At 39.1% G+C, this 16,521-nt stretch overlaps 1 protein-coding gene across 6 annotated transcripts in view; it reads right to left on the bottom strand.

The window, feature by feature from the left end:
- Window positions 1-16,521, bottom strand: part of CELF2 (CUGBP Elav-like family member 2) — a 577,644-nt gene that overhangs the window by 311,862 nt on the left and 249,261 nt on the right. For all 6 annotated transcript variants that reach the window (XM_054819652.1, XM_054819577.1, XM_054819567.1 and 3 more), the window contains one exon: window positions 6,895-6,930. Coding sequence is in view for 5 of the 6 variants with exons in the window: in XM_054819577.1 (XP_054675552.1) it covers window positions 6,895-6,930 (36 nt within the window). In the remaining variant the exon portion in view is untranslated. The remainder of the gene's footprint in view (window positions 1-6,894; window positions 6,931-16,521) is intronic.

The following is a 16,521-nucleotide window of genomic DNA, read 5'->3' as shown; positions in this document are numbered from 1 at the left end:
TGCCTGATTTGAGACTAAAATTAGATTATAGGAATGCGTGCTTTTTATAAGAGGTCTTTTATTTGTTCCATAAAGTATTTAGCACTCTTTAGGCACTGTATAAATAAAAATAATCACGATCTTGGAATTCACCTTCAGGAATGGAAATGAAGAGATCTGAGTCCTTGCATTTCTGCTGCATGTTATCCTCATTGGGCACGTTCGGATGGCAATGCTTTGTAAGACAAGTTAAAAAGATGCTTGGAAGTCTGGTAAAGGTGAATAACAGAAAAGAAAAAAAAAAAGAAGGGAATATGTCTCTAATATTAGAGTTTTACAATAGGGAATAAAAACAAAAGCCCTACCAGACTTTTAAGATAAAGGTCTGCTGTCAAATTCATTAGTGTTTGTGAGAGCTGCTAACAATTCCTGGCGAAAAATGGTTGTGGGTTTGAAACCCAGGTCACCGAGTTAAATCACTTACACTCATTTTAGGATTCAAAGGCTACGTACAATTAGGAGCAGTTTCAAGACTGCGAGCCGTGATTTCTGAGGACTCTGCACTGTGAGAAGTGTTGCTGCCTTCTGGGTCAGAGCCGTATCAAGTCCAACAATCATTTTTGTTCGACTTTCCCCCCTCCTTCCCAGGGTCTATATTTAGGACTTAAGTACCAAATATCAAAAGTTTTTTTTGAGGTTAAGCATGCCAATGTCCTCAAAACTCCAGCAGGCATCGGCTTACGTCACTCGGCACTTTAACACTGATAAAACTCAGGCTGCTAGGACTCACCTTAAATTAAAGCTATCATCGAGTGAAACCTCTAGTCTATACTATTCCCCCAGGCTCCACTTTCAGAAAATGGAGAAAGAAAAACAATTCCCCAAGGTTATTCCCCCTGTCCTGAGATAAGGCACCTATTTCTTTTCATTTTGTCCCTGGTTCTTTAGACTGAGGACATTTGTGATAGCTAAATTTAGGCAATGTGAATCCTGCCATTGGTATCTTAGTAATTATTGAATGCAAGTCATCAGTAAGCACATATGGATAATCACCTCTATGCTCCTTAGGCTCCTCTTAAGGTTTTAAAAATGTCTCTTCAGAAAGGGATCAGATTGCGCCTAAGTGTGTTTTAAGATTAACATTAGCTGTAAAAAACATATTTCAAAGTGGATGTAAAATAAGAAGAAAAAATGCTGGCAGCTACTGGAAGGAATAACTCCATCTCACATGTTAATGATATTGAAGCTTTACGTAGAAAAAATAAAGATCAGAATAGTTCAGAGACAACTTGTGTATTATTTCCTCAAAAAACCCCACATCCACTTACAATAACATCAAACCCATTCCTATCCCAAATAATTATGGTAATTTATATTACAGCACCTGAGAAAGACCAAACATCGTCAGTGCACTCCTATACAGCACATACAATGGGTAATAAGCAGTCCTGCTTGTAGTACAGAAAGAGACCTCGAAGGTTAGATGAAAGAAAAGAGTATTTAGAAATAAGCATCTGAGGCATAGAAAAAGGTCAAACATAAGATTTTTTTTTTTTAAGGTTTTTTTAGGTTTTTTTTTAAGGGAGTGATTAGTTAAATTCAAGTCTCAATTTAAAATAATGATTTTCTTCACAAAGTGGCAGGCATCCAAATTATGGAAAACCTGCTCTTTAAGACTGTTGACTTGAGAACATTTAAATATCGAGGGCTGGAATCTTTTTCTTTTCCTTTTAATGATGTGGTTTCAGAAAAGATACAAGATGATATCATTTCCAAAGACTAACTCTGGTTAGCTGCATATAGTTTGACATTCAAGAGATTTTAACGTTATCAGCCACCACTGCCTGCCACCCGGGATGAACAACATTTTCTCGACCTATTATTTATGTACCTCTAAGTGAAAGTGAGTTTTGAGAAGGGATTTGGAGGTGGAAAGTAGAACTTCTCCATTAGAAGAGTGGGTCATAAATGGACTATGCCAAATCCCTGCTTTATTTAAGGGAGAATAAAACTTCGGTAAATATTATATATCAAGGTAAGGAAAATCCTGTCGTAGATTGGCAGATACACGTACGGCGTAGGTGGGTGGGCGTTCAAGCCTGACATGACTGGCAAAGCAGCACCAGTGACATGAGAGGACATCCACAGTTCATGAAACATGAGGGGGGAAAGGTATAACCTGGTGTTCTCAGAGTGAGAGAAATTGCTTGGCAGAAGCCCTCAACTGGAAGGGGACCAGAAGAGCAAATACAGAAGCTAACCCCAGCTCCCACTGTCCGTGCAAAACCAGTGAAGGCAGCAATTGAGATGTCAAGTAGGTCTTTAGTCCACGCCCCTATTACTGTCCGAAAAGAACACTTTTCATTTATAGTAATTAAAATGCTCACAGATGTTTTATTAACTCACTCTACAGAGCCACATAGATTTTATAATTCATCCAATTCATCCTAAACCATCCTGGGTTAGGCTGTCAAGACAGAAATGATTCAAAACCTTGTGTACTTAGCTCCTTGGAAGACATATCATTCCCTAACACAATGGTATTAGAAAGACTGCTGACAGTTAGTGATCAAGAGATTTCATTTTGCTTGTCATATGGTGGGTTGTCAATTCTTCTTTTCCCTTTAGATAAAAGCTTAGTTGCATTAGATTTAAATAATGGTGAAGTTGCAGGTTAACATTTTTCAAAAGTACCAAAGTGACTTCAGTACTTAAATTATATTTCCAAAATGCTGTAGACACAGAAGAACATAAGTCTCTACAGTAAATGGAACTTAGACATTATTCAAGAAATTTATGGAAAGGTGGAGAATAAAAGCCCGACTCAAGAAGGCTTAAAATTTGTACCCCACTCCAGACTACTGGTTTAAAATATACAAAGTTTTCAAATTATTATGATTCTAAGAGAAGCTGAACATTTAAATTTCCATTCGGAACACACTTGATTGTTTTCACATCAATGTATCCATGCCACTACATTTTATTGCAGATTTCCTCCCACCCTTCTAAAAAAAAAATTCTAAATGACAGTTTTAAGATGGCCTTTACCTCAAAATACCAGTTTTCGTGAGTTATGCTCATGATTTAGAGCAGGGGCTGCAGAGACCTTTCTAGAATTTCTTTATGAAAAATATTTATGTAAATTATTCTCTTGAATTTTTTTAACAGTAAATAAGAACAGCTTAGAGGAGGAATGACCATTTAAACTTTACTCCCTCCCCCCCGCCGAGTGAAATGTAAAATTAAGCCACTACGTAAAAGTGGGAAAGTAACCCAAATTTTACTTCTGTTATCATTACTAACCTAGCATTAAGCAAATAAATAATCCACGCGGTTGGTCCATATTGAAAATATTTGTTCTTCTTCAAATATAAAGTAACTTTCCCAGAAACAAACAGAAGTGGCTAGAGACTGAAATCATTCCTTTGATATTGAAGCTGAGTATTTTCTCGTTTAACCTCCAAACATCATCTCCCTCGTGCCCATAGGGCTTTGCCCTGTGCTCCAGCACTCCACCTCGCTAATTTACCGCTCCCCTCGACCGCTTAGCTCGGATGCTGGTCTATGAAAGGGTGGTTACAAGCTTAGGTACCACAAGAGCTTAGGAGATTATCTTTAGTCATTAATTGTTCTGTATCATGTTTAAGTGGTGGATTTCTCAAGCGAAGCTATGTTTCTTCTAATACTTTTAGTTTGGTCTGTTATCGCAGGTACCATCTCTGTAATGCTGAGAGCAAATACAGTTTGAAATAGAACTGCCATAGCAGCTATAGAACATCTAAAAGGAAAAAAAAAATAGGCCAGACCTTTATTAAATTTTAAAGTATGCCTTTGCTACACTCTTGTAAAGATCCAAATAGGGTATTCAAATCTCTAGAGATCACCAGTATAATTTCTTTATCATGTTCCATTTAAAATTTAATTATGTAGTCTACAACAAGAAGTATCTGAGTACTCTAAATAGGTCATGCAATGAACAACTTAATATTATTATAAAGTTTTCCTTGTGAAGATCCGTTCTTTGATGTGCTGTTGCACACAGAAAGTCTTTCTTCGAAAAAAACAATATACATTCATAGATATAATAATGTCATTTAACATAAAAATTGTAAAGCTTCTTTATCATATTTTAAGTTTAAATTTTCAATTCCTTCTCTAGCCTGAGCTTCCCAAAATCATCAGAAATAACTGGTAAATCAGAACTGACACAATATAATTGTGCTGAATATTTTTATATCTTTCTACAGGCAAAGTTAATCTATTAGCTTTCCTTCTAAATGATGTCCACCAACTCAGTTTTTTTCTGCTTTTGTCTGTCAATGATATATATTCTTCAGTGGCAAGATGTAAGGTAATTTCTTCTTCCTCTTAAAAATAATAATTAGAGATCAATCATCAGTATTTAATGGAAAATGACTACATTAAAAAATCACCATTTACCAAGATATGATATTTTCTCTTTCAATAATGCATATAAGTAACCTCTCTTGGTTACTATAGGAGAAGAGAAAATATTCAAAATATTCTCTTCTGTAACTTCTGACTATTTACAGGGTTTTCTGGGAGCAAATCCGTAACTTCTTTGAATTCAACCATGTAAAATTCAGAGGTGGGTTCTGTGAATTTTTCTTCATCTGATTTTTTTTTAATGACAACAAAAAAATTAATTCCACCGGTGCCTAAACCCTCCTGACAGTCGGACAAAATATTCCAAGTACAGACACATCTGCTCACACTTACGTCGCTTGCGGTGAAAACCCTTTCACCAGGTTTACGAATGCTTGAAAAGGATTTGATCAATCCTGGCCACAAATATATCCACGAGCCGTTACTGCCCTGAGAAAAGGCTTCGTGTTTGCCTGCGCAAATGCGAGTTAGATTTCTAGGGTTACAGAGGGCTTTTTCTGCCCCATCGGACAAAATACGAGCAGCGCAGTTCTATGGGAAAGCGGTTATTAGTTTCATCATTTCAAGGTGCAACACCTCAAATTTGACACGCCGTAAAGCAGTTGCAGGGTAAGGGTGGAAGAAGATGTGGGGTTGGTGGGGAAATTGGACTGTTTCACTGTTATGAATTAATAATAGCAAAACGGTTCGCTTGAAGTTCGAAAGAGCAAAAATTATTAGATTAATACATCACAACGTAAGATTAAAAACCCCAAGCAATTGCTTCTTTAGAGAAATGCAGGAGCAGGTGATTCCCCGAGAAGGCTGGAGGACTAGCCAACCTGCGCACAGCTGTAAACATCTGTTTTAAATCAAGATAAGATCACCGGTTTTAGTATTTATAACACAATTACAATGCCTCGTGCATGTTGCTTGCATAATCTGCTTTTTACTTGCAACACCTTGCCACAGTTGATATTAAAGCCTTGTGGTACTAATTCAAAAAAACCATTTAGGCAATCATTAATGGCAACCATGAAACTGGATGTTTATTCAAGCACCTATATCTCCCATTTTAACTTTAATTTAAAATGGAATTCATTTCTGCAGTACAGGGACTTCATGTTTCCAGTATATTAGTCATATAATACCTAACCAATTAGGGGCATGCAGTCAAACTGGAAATATTTTAGCACTAAAACCAGGAAAAGATACAGCTAAGCAGTGTTATTGACATTCCTAATCAAGGAGGCAGCTACTCTGCTGAATCTCTATTTTTTTTAAATTTTTTTCTTTTTTTCTTTTTTTTTTTGGTCTGTATCAGGAATTGTAATTCTTTTGCAATGAAGATGAATAAAATCTTTTACGTGTCAGGTAGGCCTGATCATTGGTCAGCACTTCAAACGCCTGGCAAAATTTTACCAGCATATTTGCTTACACAACTCAGGATATCAAGTGATGGTAAGTCATAAGAAGAAAGGTCTGTAATAAATGAACAACTGATATAAAGTACACAAGTTTGTACCTACAAAACAAGGTGATACGTTACAAAGGGGGAAAAAACCATCATACAGTGAAAGTCTACGTTTTTACAGCTTAACAACACAGTCAAGCCAATTAATATACACCGCAGGCACCATAAAGAAGGGTAGACTTTTTTTCTCTGCCTTAGAAGCAGGTAACTTGCTTAAAGAAAACTGATTTTCTTGTTGAAATATCCGTTTAACCTTATATATTGTATGAACTACAACACTGGTATTAATCAGAGGATAACAACCCCCCCAAACCATGACGTCATTAAAAACCCCTGCACCTCAAAGAGCAAAACTGGTGGCAGAGGATGCAGGAAGACTGAGATCACCTTTTTTTTTCCCTTTTTGCTCACCAGGCATCTCTGCTAAGTGACAGGTTACCATATTGGATTTTTTTGTTTCCCTTCTCTCCACCCTTTTCTCTATCTGCATGATTACAGCATTTTATTGCATCCTCTGACAATGTGTAGGCAGGTCTCTCTTCAAAAACCTCTGTTGCAGCCTGGGAGTCTTGTCTAGTTCTATTATTTTACGAAAAGCTTTCTCAGCATCGAAGAATTTGGTCTAAGCTGCTTTCCTGCTTTCCAAATGAAAATGTCTTAAGATCACAGTGGTTTTTTCTCCTACCTCCAAGTTTCCCTCCTCTCATCCCTCAGGTGAAATTTAAAGCAAAAGCCAAGCCACCTGCAATGGGTATAATTGCACAGCTGGAAGAAAGCCACATCTGGGATTTTTCTCATCAGGTGCACAACTGTGCTAAGCCTCAAAGCAACTTCAACGTGGGGCTTTAAGCTGGGTAGTTGTGGTTGCGCCACTATTCCGCAGTCATTTGTCTGTCTAGGGCACACAGTGTGTGTTCTCCTCTCTGCACTTCCAGTTCTCAATATCCCAGCAGCTTTCCTTAGGGAAAAGATCATGTTCTGGCTCAAAAGGTCGTGCTTCTTTCAGCACCTTCCAGACACTGATACACAAATGCGGTATCGAGCGACTCGCTTACCTTGGTAATGTTCCAGATAACTCTGTGGCAGTCTCTCTGAAAGACACAAAGTGAGGAAAAATTAGCTTGTGTTTAAAGAAGTTATAAAATTTTAAAGACGTCTTTATACTGCTTGTATTTTTTAGCAGTGCAGGCACACATACCCAGCTTTATACTCAAATGCGTCACTTGCAGATGCGACGTCCGCGTGATCATATACACAAGAATGTGAAAACCAGATGAAGGAGTGTGATCTAAGGATTTCATCAGAATAAAGTTCTCAGTGGTTCAATTACTCATTTTTTTAAGCATAAAATTATCACTATTTCAAATGCCAGCACTGCATGATCCTACATAACCAAAATGTAGCGCTGGGCCAATTTTCCAGTGGAAAAAGTTCCCTTTTTTCAGTGCTGCAACAAAAGCAAGACATTAGACAGATTTATAGCTATGTCATGCACTGAGAAAAATACCACATTAGTGTTAAATCTTCTTATCTTGGATTTTAGGCAAGAGTTATTTTCCAAATAACTTGGATTTTTGATCCAATTTACTCATTTGAATCTGTTTTGTGGGTTTGCAATTTGTTTGAGGGAAACTGAGGCTCGTTAGTGAAAAATAGGCTGATTAACTGTTATTTCATGTTAAAGCACAATTAAATACATTATATTACCTAAGTATACAATCTTTAAAATACATCCCAGATCTACCACCACCATATTTCCTTGCTCCCCTCCCCAGCACATTTGCTTAGACCTTATCCAAACATCAGGAAAACAGCTGGATAGCTCCATTTCTCCTTTTTTTCCCTTGTGTAAGACCTTAAAAAAAACCCACAAGGAGGCACAAGGGAGTTTGTTGTCCTAGACTTGACCAGAGGTTCATCTCTTTTCACACTCGGCTCGTCCAGTTATGAACTCTCTGTCCTGTGTTTAAGTTTGCTGCACGAAAGAGAGCTGGTTCATACCCTGTTTGCTTCAGCTGAGATCCACATTGCAAAATTTCACATCTGTAGCTTTGAACTTGTGCTACTGGACAATTCTCAACATAATACTCTCTTCTCCTTGTTTACAGCTGAGGAACAGAAAATCCGTCCATCCACTTTTACATACAGGGGAAAAAAGTCTAATCCTGGTGGGGTTTTTTTTGGGGTGGTAGTGGTGGTAATTAAGACATGTCTCAAAAATCTTCCTTGCTTTAACAATTCGCAAAACCGTGGATCTGGTGATCTCTAAGTATGGAACCAAGCCCATGCATTTTTGTTGCGAGGATATAAACCTTCTAAATACAGGCTGAACCCCCAAGCCTAATTTCTTTAGGAATCCAAAGAAAAAAGAAAAGGAAAAAAGCAAGATATTTCTGAAGGCTCTTGTAGAGCTTTACCACGTTCTGAAGCCACTTTTTTTTCATGGGGCAACTACAGAGTTATTATAGTAAAAGCACAGTAATTCAGAGCTCTTCTTTAGTTCTAGAAGTTCTAGTTTTTGGCACTGTATGAACTAGGAGTAGCTACAAGGGTCTTGGTTTTTTTAATTATTAATTTATTTATTTTTTATTGAGCACCCCACAGTGACGCCCAGGCTTTTTCCTTAATGGTTACACTGGCAACTGTAGACTCCATGACAGCGTCAGAGAAGATAAAATGGTCCCTCTAAACACGCGCGGCTTTGCATTTTCATTGAGTCTCTATCTTCAAGCTGTGCAGTTTGCCGGTCACAGAAGGTTGCCTTAAACCTCCCAGTGTTTTGCTTCAAAAGGCACACATCAGAACAGTGTTCAGTGGTTGCAAAGAGGAATAAGCAAAAAATAAAAAGATGGCTCACACGCCATTCGGCAACAGACCAGCAGATGTTTAAGCCCCCTCAGAAGAGCCAGCTCCCACCCCAGCAGACAGGTACGTATTTAGCAGGTGCCTGTGATGAACAAAGTCCGTGATATAAATGACATCAAAGGTGAGAGCCAGGAGCAAGAGGTGGAGAATGGAAAGAGATAAGAAAATGAAATTAGAGTGGAGCAATACAGACTTGGTGTCTATGGGGTAATTCGATACAGCTGTACACTTTAGATATTTTATTTTCATTAAACTCCTGCACATTGATATCATACCACCTTATTTTCCAAGCCCTAGTCATAACTTAAACAGTTCAAAGAACTAATATGATATGTTCTCTAACCCATCAAAGAACTGGATCACTAAATGGTTCCAACAGACAGGAAATTTTTCCCTTCCACCGGTAATCACGGGCATCATCTTTCATTGAAATGCTTTTTTTTGGGAAAGCATCTGGACTAAAAGGTCAGGCGGGGCGTTTCTTTGTTTCTTCTTCTAAAGGGACTCCCTAGCCTTTAGCTACTTATTATCGCTCTAATAACAGAATAGCACAGACCTTATTGCTTTAGGGTATTGGAGCACATTTTATAAAATAGCAGTTGCTCATCCAGCTTCAAGAGACAACCAGGCAAATTGCAGGTGGGTATCGCAGGAAGCATCAAGAAGCAGAAGCAGCTAGGTTTAAAAGAGGATGTTAAACTGGAAACACGCTGTCAGCTCCTGAGCAGAGCAGTGAGTGATTGGTACATCTAAATTTCTAAAGATTTTCATTTTTGTTAAATAACCCTCTCTACAAGAGCTGCTGGCCTTATGAAAACAATTATTAAATAGTCGATAGAGTGGTAAAAAATCTGAGTGTGATCAGAATGTTAAACAAAGACACTGCAGGCCTTCAGCATATACATTTTTAATGTAATTAATTGTGTTGCCAGTTTCACATTTGGTCAGATCAAATTCCAATTTTAAACAAAAATATGTAAGGTAACGATTTCTGAAATACAGATCAAACTCAACTAAAACTCACAAAGCAAAGAGGAGAAATCTGATTACTTCCCAACTTTCCAAAGATTTCACTGTTTCTCATCAACTCAGTAAACATTTAAAAAAAAAAAGAAAAACTAAAACCCCCTTTAGATTATTAAACTAAAATTATTATTTTCCTAGAAAACAAACACAATTATCCCTTTAATGTCACTGGAAATAAATGGTACACGGACTGCTGAAGATGGTTAATGTCCACTGTAAGTGTCCTATAAATAACAGGAATTGAAACACCGCTCTATAAATATATTTCATGGGAGTTTAAAAACGAAAATCTTATGGAGCAAATTACTCATCAAGAAAACCCTTAAAGTTTATTTAAAGATAATGGATACTCATTCTGCAGTATTTCAAGAAACTGAAACTAGACTTATACAACCAATTTTCAGATCCCTAGTACTCGCAAATGACACATACAATAAATATAACTCATAATTTACTGTATCTTCAGAAAAAAAAAATTTCCTTGGATAAAACCAAGAGAAGGATAATACTAATATGAGACCATGTGTTTTCACATCCTGCCTATGACATGAAGGGATGACCTTGAAAAAGAGTGAGGATGGAAACCTAAATGCTTCATCAGGGCTGCCCCGAATTCCACTGAAATCGGTGCCAGTGCAAATGGGATAAGCTAATGCACAACAACGCTGAGGACAGGAGAGGACAAGGCTAAAGACCCTGGAAAAGCTGTTAGGTCGAGGGTGATGTTACGAAGCGCAGTCGCAGCATTTCCAGAAAGGTCATTTACAGTTTCCCAGCATTTTGTGTTCAGCCGTGCGGGACGGAAGGTGAAGGTGCTGTTGAAGCCAGAAGGGTGCTGGGTGGGAGGTCTGCACCCCAAAATGTTAGCCCGTCACATGTGATCTTCCAAAAAATCAAATTGCAGGTTTACAAATTGTTCACTAGACACGGGAGGAGCTTTGACCTACTGAGGAGGCTCTGCACCCTCCAGAGAAGACTGCGTAGCTATTCTCAAAAGCCAGAAAGCCAGTGTGGGCAAACCAAGCACCACACGCACATTTTGTCATCTACAGCCTGAGAAATCCTTCCCGTAGGATCGGAGTAGGATGTGTACCAAAGCAGAAAAGTATAAATATTTTAGTCAAAACCTTATAGTGAAGTGGAAGTGGGAAGATCTGCATAAAAATCAGCAAACAGACTTTACTGCCTATTAGTTTTGTTTAAAGAAAGTTGTTCAGGATAACTCTTCAGAATATTTGGAAAGTGGTGTGTTTGTATTAAATGTTTTGTTCACTGAGAAATCATATGGTGCTCTTCTCTCAGAGGCTGACTGGCAGCTGTTGTTGCCCACCTACGTGCAGGGTTTGGCACAACACAGCTCTGAGGTTTAACTGTGCAACATTTTTGTCTGGTTTAATACTCTACGCTGTGCTTCTGCGGAGACATAAACTGAGGCACAAGGGACAGGACAGGGGTTTAAAGGGTGACTGAGGTAATCTTGTGTATATTCTGCTAGATGCATGCCAGAAAACTTAGCAAGGACTGAGTTCAAACCATGCGAGTCAAGATTATGCTTAGAAAAAATTTTTTCTTCTGCAGGATCATGACCCTTCATGATTTGGAAAGTCTTAGGTCTCCATCGCGAACAATTTTTGTTGTGAAAAGGAAAGCATATGGATTCAAGCTAAGCAATCTGTCGGGGTGCTGGGGAAGATGCAAAAAGAAAGGCAGTAACATATTCCTGCAATCGTGTCACCATTCTTCCTTTTTCCATCTCACACTTTGGGGAGAGGATAAAGCCCGCCTACGGCACACGAGGCACATGAGGATAAGGACATAAAGATAAGGGCGAAGCTGAAGAAGGGATCTATATGGTTTGCTATTAAGAAAGCAGCACAAATGCAAGCAGGAAAAAAAACAGATGCAGAATATGGGAGTCTTCCAACTTGGGAAGAGAAGCGTCCACTGCCTGAGGTCATGGTTGTAGGCATCAGAGCCGGCAGTTGTCGTTTCAACCAAGAGGGTTAGAAGTTCCTGTTTTCTCCAGGATGAGCGACCATGACCCATTTGATTCCCCGGGACATGTAGCAGCAGTTAATTCTATCATTTATGCTCATTTTCCATGAAGCACAAAAAAATCCCCAAAAGTTAACCTGGTATTTCTGGTTTGGGTGAAACATTCAACCCTTTACTAGACAGAGTCCTACACCTGGCACAAGCATTAATCATACCAGAAGGGATATATTTGTGAACAGAAATAAGTACAAATTGAAGGGAAATGAGGTATTTGAGAGGATCACTTGAAAAGCCATACACTTTTCCAGGATATGCCAAGTGTCCTGATAAGGTGCGTGTAATGAATTGCAACGTTGATAACTAGGAAGTTCTAACCTGAAATAATTCCAAATATTGCATAACCATGAAGTTGTTCTTTGTTTTGCCCCATGGGCAAATCTGGCTTGCCAGAACAAACAATGCACCTGATGCTTTCGACCACTCTCCTGGCTCTGTCTACACGCAGACAGGGAGCAGCCACCATACCACCAACTCTCTACACCACATTCAGCAACACAAGAAAATCAGGGTAGAGAGGGGTCCAAAACATACCGTTGAGCAACACCTCTCAGCTACCGCGTTGATGGCTCCTGTGACCACCAACTCAAAGAGATACGTCCCATTAATTTATTTCAATGGCTTTTAACCAGACCATCAATAAACAGCTTTTTAAATTGTAGGGGTCCGTGCTTGCACACACGCTCACTGCTACTGCATAGACATGCATCAGTGATGTGGCAAGAGAAAGGACGGCTACTAATTGTCACTGTAAAGCAGAACTAAAGAAAAGTTTACAAAGGGAAATGAAGGATTTTCCACTTAAAGCGGGGAGAACAGCTGAAGAGGAACATTAAATTAGCTTTAAAAGGAAGGTTGTATCAGGAGGAATATAATTACTTAGTTGGAATGTCATCAAGACTTGGGTGGGAGTCAATGCCTCTACTCTTGCAGAAAAGTGGCATGGGATTTTTAATGACCACAAATGGTCAGGACATTGATTTCACATTTCAGCTGAAAAATGGCACCTCCAAAGACACATTGTTGTCTCTGCTCTTTGTAAAATCACGAGGGGACTACATCCGAGTTGATATGGAAGAATTAATAGCATGTATTGAAATACCATTGTGAGACACAAGATATTTCACCAGTCTTAAATTGGATGGTTTCTCAGCTTTGTTAGAGTGCAGCAAAATAAACAAGCTACATTTTGATAAAATACAGCATTTAAGTTTGAATTCAGTTTTGCTATGACTAATTTGATGGATTTCACAGGTTTTTTTAAGAATTGTTCCCTATGACCAGTAAAGATCAAAATGGTAGAAAACAATTCCACCTTTTAAAAAAAATATTAAAAAATATCAAGATTTCAAACTGATACTTTTTTAAGTATTTTATCTTTCACACAGTAAGCAGCAAATAAATACACTGCAGTTTTAAAACTTCACACAGAGCTTAGCTACCTAACAAGGATCATACATTTGCAGCAGAAATACTGCATAAACAGTCTCTGAATGTGCTATTCAAGTACAAGCTAAATACTCTTTTTTTAGGAAGTGATGTAACAAGTTCATATGTAAAAATCTATTTCTATACAAGCTGACATTCTGGAAGATTAGCTGACTGAGATAAAGGACATGAGCAAACATGCTTGTTGTTTTCTCCCATGATTATTTTTAAAAGCTGCATTTTTCACTATTCTAAATTTGCTACTTCTGAATTTTTCGTTCCTCCTTAGGTAAGGAGGAAAGAAATCTCTGTGTATTCAGTGCTAAGTGCTTGCCACCAAAACAGTGTAAGTCCAGTGTACATCCAATATACAAATAATACTCCAAATAAAACATGCCTTCTTTGTTGTGACTATTTTATATATTTCATTGAAAAACAAGTTTAATTTTACCCCCCTGCCCAACATCTTTGAAGACAGCAATATTATAACTTACAAGTTATGATTCAGGCCAAACTCTCACTCCTTGCAATTTACCTACAAATCCCAGCTAAGATCTTGGCCTCTTGTCTAAGTACCCGCCAAGGACATCAGATGAAAGCTCCGCTCTCTTATATCTTCTGTTCTGGTATTAAAGAGCACGATAAAAATGAATAGGTGGAAGAAACAGAGCAGTGTGTCCATTTTATAGACTGGTAACGGGGGCACAGATAGGATGCAATTTAGCCAGGGTCATCGGGGGGAAATGCCAAGGCATAGAGAAGAAATGAAGAAAGATCCCGCTTTGGTGCTTTGCTCCAAGGTCATTCCCTGCCGTTGTGGATGTGCAGATCCAGCTGTCGCAGCACAGGAACTGCTGTTGCTGTGTGTTTTCCCAGGGAAATGCTGCATTTTGAAAGTTAATGACTCAGAAATGAAAGAAGGAAGTACCATGAGTACAGAATTTGGTTCTCTGGGGCACAGCAAGCAGCAGGAAGAACATGTAGGAGAATCCACTGTGGTACCAACTCCTACATCCTCACCCTGTTAGTACAGGGAAAGGAGTGATGCACAGGCTCCTGCCTCAGAGAACTGTACGAGCTCAGTGGGAGGAAAATACCCTCTGCCTCTCTCCAAAATGAGAAGAAAGCTCATCCAAAACAGAGCAGACGTTCCTCCCCATATGCTCATTAAACCTACCATAACCTCACCGGGTAGAAATTTTTGCCCATTTGATATTTGACTGACCTGTAGCTGATGCTCCCATTTCCATTGGTTGCAGCGTTACACTTTGCCACCATCTCTTTTCCACTGCACAAAGGAAAGGAGGGGAATCACACCTGAAGTCTCAGCAGCAATTTGAGGTCAAACTCAGTTGTACAAATGTAGAACTGAAGGAGAACTCTGGGCCATGTGTTAATTCTACAGTAGTAGTCATATAATCACAGGCATGCGTAAGATATATGAAAAAAGACACAGAAATTATTCAAGTACTATAGATGGTGATGGCCTAGATTCTTTCCTCAGTTTCTAGGATGTTGGACAGGGCTACAGTAAATATCTTCCGATATTTAAGACTTTCTCATATTTGTGTAGGGTGTGGGGAGCAGTTATATGTACCACCTACACAAGCGTCTTTTATGATGTAACAGCTGTTAGTTGGGTCAAATGTTGATGGCTTTGATGTAATGATGAATGCTGAAAAGAAAAAACCAACACCCTAACAACTGTTTTCCATTGAATGCCCGCACCTCACTTCCCCTCCCCACTCCCATCTGAATTTCACATGTTAACAATTCAAAACTCTGGTATTCCCTGGCGTTGGATTTTTTCACTAATGTACACAGACTTGAAGCCACTCAAGGAATTTGGAGGCTTTATTTAAACTTATTTCAGAGAAGTAACGCTTGATTCTCCACCAAGAAATGCCAGGCTTAGAAATGGCATCTCATTCTGGTCTCAAAATACTTTACTGAATCAGAACAACTTGGATATCTCAGCTATTATGTATTCAAATACTTACTCATTTTCTTACCCAATGCAGACCAGGCAGACATGCATTTGGGAATCTCTGAAGTTTTGTGACTTCTGGAACAAAGTGAGATGCTAAAATATAGGCACCTTAGAAGAACTAACATTAGGTAGGAAAGGGAGCCTTCCGTAAGCAAGCCTTGCTTGCTCAATTCAATATGCAAACAACTTGTTTTCTATGGGAACTCCACTGGGACCTACCAGGGGAAAAAAACCCCAACAAACCCAAACAAAACCCTAACAGCCTCCACTGAAAATCCCACAGATTTCCAGGCTTTGGGCTCTTCCTACTTCCAGTTTTGAGAGCAGTGAACTTTCACTCTATTTTGCCACTCAGAAGAAGGCAACAAATACCAGAAATCTCGCCAGATCTGCTCTTGCTGAAGTGTCATGCAGTAGCAGGGATGCTAGACACGGCCACATGCTGTACCGCAGGCAGATGCAAACTCCTCTGTCTGCACTCCCAGCTACGGAAACAGAAACCAGCTTTGATAAATGCTGCAGCTACCTTAACCCACCTCTGAGGAAGCATTTGATGATTTTGGAAAAGCCTGCCTACATTTTGGATGCTTTTCTTTATGAGAGGTTTCATCGGATGGATACAGGAGCTGCTGAAAACAGCTCATCTCTACCTGGCACAGCGGTGTTGCCAACACTGCCAACATGTCCTGCAGACATCTGCCCATATTGTCTTTTAATCCACCTGCTGAAACAGTTCCTGCCTCTCTCTCCGCTGGTTAGTCAAGGATAAAGTCACTACTTAGCTCCTTTCTGTCCTGACATCTCCTCCTTGTGATCCAAAAAACAATGATGTCAGGTGGAAAGGTGGGCTGGAATAGGAAAAACACAGAAAGGACTCTGAAGAAGCCAGCAGTCTGTGTCCTGTTAGCTGCAGTTCAAAACAGTCCTTATACTATTTCCATAAATACTTCAGTATCTTCTGGATATCTCGGCGCAAACCGCAACAGATGTTGGATGCCATTATTTCTTCGTTCTTCTTCATTTGTTGTTCATCTGTTATTTTTTGCCTTTTTTTTCCCTCTCGCCACCTGCCCATCCACAAATCAGAAGTGTTTAAAAAAACTATGGTCAAGCTCTGTGCTTACTGGTCCCTCTGCTGCTGCCCAAAATTAACAGGACAAGAGAAGAAAGGAGATAAAGATCTAATTCACTGTCTTATTTCTGACCTTAAAAGGATGGGTTGAACTTAACTTTTGACAGCCCTAAGCCAAGAGAATAAATCTGCTGAGCTGGCCACCTCGGGAAGCTGAAGTACACAAGTACCACCGTTCTCTAACAAGTT

The sequence above is a fragment of the Grus americana genome, chromosome 1 (genome assembly GCF_028858705.1).
Source record: "Grus americana isolate bGruAme1 chromosome 1, bGruAme1.mat, whole genome shotgun sequence".
In the NCBI taxonomy this organism is placed as follows: domain Eukaryota; kingdom Metazoa; phylum Chordata; class Aves; order Gruiformes; family Gruidae; genus Grus; species Grus americana.
This window is presented reverse-complemented; position numbering and strand designations above follow the sequence as displayed.